Source organism: Vicia villosa, linkage group LG1 (genome assembly GCF_029867415.1).
Source record: "Vicia villosa cultivar HV-30 ecotype Madison, WI linkage group LG1, Vvil1.0, whole genome shotgun sequence".
NCBI lineage: Eukaryota > Viridiplantae > Streptophyta > Magnoliopsida > Fabales > Fabaceae > Vicia > Vicia villosa.
This window is the reverse complement of record NC_081180.1, coordinates 82,886,579-82,891,517: the sequence shown is the minus strand read 5'-3', so window position 1 is coordinate 82,891,517 and position 4,939 is coordinate 82,886,579. Positions and strand designations below refer to the sequence as shown.

General features: G+C 37.3%; 1 protein-coding gene across 1 annotated transcript; it reads right to left on the bottom strand.

The window, feature by feature from the left end:
- Window positions 1-852: 852 nt before the first annotated feature.
- LOC131643379 (uncharacterized) lies at window positions 853-2,249 on the bottom strand. The gene is made up of 6 exons (XM_058913589.1): window positions 1,979-2,249; window positions 1,684-1,875; window positions 1,487-1,597; window positions 1,306-1,387; window positions 1,118-1,213; window positions 853-1,032 (listed from the first exon to the last, which is right to left on the bottom strand). The coding sequence occupies exons 1-6, from the start codon at window positions 2,137-2,139 to the stop codon at window positions 928-930; spliced, it is 747 nt and encodes a 248-aa protein (XP_058769572.1). The 5' UTR covers window positions 2,140-2,249; the 3' UTR covers window positions 853-927.
- Between the last annotated feature and the right edge of the window lie 2,690 nt (window positions 2,250-4,939).

Sequence of the window (4,939 nt, the reverse complement as noted above, 5' to 3'; positions counted from 1 at the left end):
AGACATTTGTTATTACATTTAATTTATTCATGTGTTTCTGGTGTGCATGCTTTATAAAATATGAGTTATTCAATCATTAAACAGGATTGTTCCAGTCACTTATGTATGATGCTGTTGGAAGGACTATAAATCCGGTGAATGGAGCAGTGGGGCTTTTGTGGACACTACAACACGGAAGGGCTTTCACAGCGCTTTTTTTGGCCTTTAACAGCGCTTTAAAGCGCTGCCAAAGCCAGCGCTGGCGTAGGCTACGAAAGCGCTTTTAAAAGCGCTCTGGTAGACCCCCCCTTTAAGAGCGCTTTCCTGGAAAAAGCGCTCTGGTAGGACCCCCTATAAGAGCGCTTTCCTGGAAAAAGCGCTCTGGTAGACCCCCCTTTAAGAGCGCTTCTTAGTAAAAGCGCTGGCAAAGACCAGTAAAAAAGCAAAAAAAATTAAAAAATTACGCAGCATACAAAAGCGCTTTTGGAAAAGCGCTCTGGTAGGCCCCCCTATGAGAGCGCTTTTTCCAGACAAAGCGCTCTCATAGGGGGGCCTACCAGAGCGCTTTTCCCAAAGCGCTTTTGTATGCTGCGTAATTTTTTAGTTTTTTTTGCTTTTTTACTGGTCTTTGCCAGCGCTTTTACTAAGAAGCGCTCTAGTATGTGGACCTTTAAGAGCGCTTTTTAGAAGCGCTGTAGTTGCTAAATGAGGTATTTTTATGTGCAGCCTATAATTTAATCCTCCCAGTCGACCTGTAATGTTTTCGACCTGTAATATTTTCGACCTGTAATATATTTTCGACCTGTAATATATTTTCGACTATATTATTTCAGCCATCAGTAAGACAATATATATACTAATATATACCATTATAATATCCAAAATTATATATATACATCATTACAAAATTATATATATACATCATTACAAAATCAACAATATTATAGTTCAAATCTGCATGAAAAATTGCTTAATATAAAATTGACACAATTCCTCTTTGATTTCTTCTAACTTTAGCTTCGAGTACCCAGCAGCACGGAATTCGTCAAGGTACTATAAAACAAAAACATAATATGAATAATATATTTAGGTAAATGTAATAAATTATATGAAATTATCTTAAGTTATAACTTTATACCGTGGGAGGAATCTCTAATTGATTCGCCTGAATGATTTCTTTCATAAACCTCAATACAAAGTATCCGCAGTCTGAACTGTTACGCTGTATCGGACACTACATAGAAAAACAAATAAGATTCTATATAAGTTGTCTTGTTTTACCAAGTAGCATAAATATTATAAGCAAATTTGTGAAAAGTAATGTACCTGCACTTCGATCCAGGTGATGTTGTTTGATTTAGTCCGGGATACCTGTGCGTCCCGTTGACTACGGAATACTTGTATTGATCTAATTAACAAATATATAAAAGCATATGTTTAGATCAATCCCACAAATAAGTAAATATATAAATATACACGAATATATATTTAGAACGATCCCACTTACAAATCAACGATTTCCTTCATGGCCGGATAATTGGTCCATTCACCCTTTACCGAATTCAGATAATACACGACTTCCCTTATCGGGTTGATAGCAAGCAGCAACCAGTGTGCTCTATAAATTAAAACAATAGGTTATATGAAAATATTGCTATACACTAAAGAAACAGAGATTAGATGAATAAAGAATGAGAAACTAACCCTACTGGTCGGGTATTATACGCCCAAAGATGCAGACATTCTGTATTGCCGGTGGACATGAATCTATCGACTAAGCGCTGTCTAACAGATTCCGGATCCGAAACAATTTCCATTCCGCTGCAATGGGCGGAAGACACGAACCGGAATCTGTTAGACAATGCAGTCCCGCGCAACACTCTGTCATACAACAACCTTAAATAAAAACATAATAAACATTAGATTCTTTTTATTGAAAAGTGTAAATAAATTATATTGTGGGACTAATTAAATAATATATCGGATGAGTGAATATTACCGGATGTATGATTGCATATTACTGACGCCTAGTTGATCCTGGTCAAAAATCTCTTGCAAGTCGTCAATTGTAATATGTGACTTGAACTCAATACCGAAGACACTTTCATCCATATCGATTTCCCGTAAAGCACCATCCTTCATATCGGACATATCAACCATTGTTGCGAGTGTCGCCCGGTATCGAGGCACAAAAGCACCGCCTTTTCTTGCCGCTTGCTTCGGAGGACCACTGGGTGGTACGCTACGAACCTGCTGCGTCACTTGTTGTGACTCCCGAGCGGATGCCTAAAAATCATATAAGTTAGGTAAAATATAAAATCATGCATATTTTGATTCAGATTATATATTAACACTTTAAATGTACCTCTTTTAGCGATGCAACAGACTCCTCCTCCTGTAAAATCCCTTTACCCTTAATTGCGGGTTTTATAGGAGCAGTCTAAAAATAAAATGTAAAACATAATTAATAAACGGTTTAGAATTGACATTCGAAAACTAAATGATTCATAATCGTTTTCAATTTACCTCATCACTAATGGTAATGAGCTCCGAGGGCCATGCAACAAACGATCCTATTGCATCTCGCAGCAATGTCGTCTCTGAGACCATGTCAGGTACCGGTAGAATCGCATCACGATCTAATACAACATCCACCGATACTTTCAGGTGTCCATCCGGGAGCGGTCTGTGGTGAAGTAAATCTCCCGAAGTGTTGTGCACTTTTCCCTTGCCAACTAGTCGATAATTCGGTTCCGATAAGTATAGTTGGCAAGATGAAATGCCCTAAACCAAAAGTAAATATAAAGTCATTATCATTAATAAAATAGAACAGTTTGTAAGGAAAAAAACTTATAATTACCTCGGGAAATTTCTTTTGATAGTTGATACTAGCCTTATCACTAGTTTCTCTCACCGATGAAGTGTTGCACTTTTCTCTCATATACATATCTTTATCTCTTTGCAATTCAGAGACCTGTGCTTGCAATTCCTGCAACTTTTGCAACACTTCTTCATTGGTAAGATTTGATCTTCTCCTAGAACTCTTATAAAAAGAGGTTGGAGTCACACCATGACCCTTACCCCTCACCCGACCGGGATACTCGGGAGCATCTAGTACTCTACTAAGTACGCTCTCCTCACCGGTGGATGCCGATTGCGACAAGGTCTCCTGTAATTCATTTACATTTAAATAATTATTAGTGGAGATAAAAAGTCATTTATATATTAAAAAACATTTGATTTAATTAAAGACACAGTATTATACTTACACATTCAGTATAAACTCTCTGAACATCGGGATCGACAGCGTGATTCTTGCCCACACGAGCTTCCTTCCACAACACATGTACAGGAAGTGAAGCTTCCTCACTTTTAGTCTCCTCCAACTATGCATTGACACAAACGATAAAATCGTCAATTAAAACATGCACATGTAGACAATTAATTAAATCGAATTTCTATTTACTTACAATTTTATCCTCTAAGCGTGCATATCCCAAACGCCCTTTTTTGTATGGATACGCGGGTTTGGATGCTCTCTCCCTATTCGTGGCACTCTTTTTCTGAAAAGCTTCATCTCTTTGCTTTACAAACTCAGCCCAATCTGCTTCATCAATGAAGGTCGCATACTTTGTTGGCCGTCCCGGTGCAACTTCAAGAAATTTTCCATCTTTATCCTTAAGATAGGTGTTTGTCAAAAAACTTTTCCACCCTCTATATCTCTTGCCGGCCAAACTAAGTATGTAGCTTTTACGTTCATCTGGTATCTCAAAAGTCCTCTGCAAAAAGAGTACGCATAGTGTGTTAGTATAAATAATTTAAACAATTTATCGTCAAGATAATAACAACAATTAACCATATATGATATATACCTGAAGCTCTTCCCAAATCGCTTGTTTTTTCTCCTCCAATTCTAAATTTTTCGTCTTCGATTTCCAGGTAGCTATGGAGACTGGAATATGCATACGGACAAGTGTACCAATATAACTTGTCAACTTTGCAGAATTAGGACCAATTGGTTGTTTATCAGAATTCCATTCCAATCGGTATACTAATCCTTGGTCTCTATGTCGTATGATATCCCTCATAATAGTGATGCCTCGTGCAACCTCTTTTGCTTCAGTATCAGGTGGAGCATTTGTATCCGAAGCAACTCTTTCTTGTGAGTTTTCTTGTAAGTTTTCAGGTGGGTTTTCAGGTGGAGCATCTCTATCTGAAGCCATTGAACCTGTATCAAACAAACTAAAGCACATTAGTACACTGTTAATAAGCTAACAATCTATACAAGTCAAATGGAAGTCAAACCATGCATGTACAAGTAAATCGGAAACGAAATCGGTACAAATCAAAATAAGCGTAAAAAAAGAAAGTTATCGGAATTGAACGAAATTTACATGGCTATGGTAAAACGTCGCCACGGACTCAAAAACAAAGTCGGTTTTCCGAAATTCAGACCCTAAGCCCGACTTTTGATTACGGGCAGAAGCAAAACCGATAAAAAAATAGTCCCGAAATGTAAAGATAAGTGCATGAGCAGCTCCGGAATCGTCAAAATAGTATAGTTACATGTAAAGAAGTCAACAAGCGGATACATGGTTCAAAAGTTATGTACAAAACGAGAATATGCACCAAATTGAATAAAACAAATTAGTCGGACTATGTATACTATTACCTTTATCACTAACGTCTCTTTCTTTTCTTGGTAGGTTTGTGTACTACGCGTCTCTTAACAATGCGGACGGTTGGATTGATCCAAATACCCTCATTATGATCATTTCTAATACAAGATTCATTCTCATTTTGATCGTTTCTTGTACAAGATTCAATGCCAACACCAATATCACCTTGATCTTCAATTTTTTCATCAACTATTTTGTTAGATAAAAGCACTATAGACCATTTCGTACTTGTCGGATCATTGACATAGAACACTTGTTTAGCTTGAGAGGCTAGAATGAAA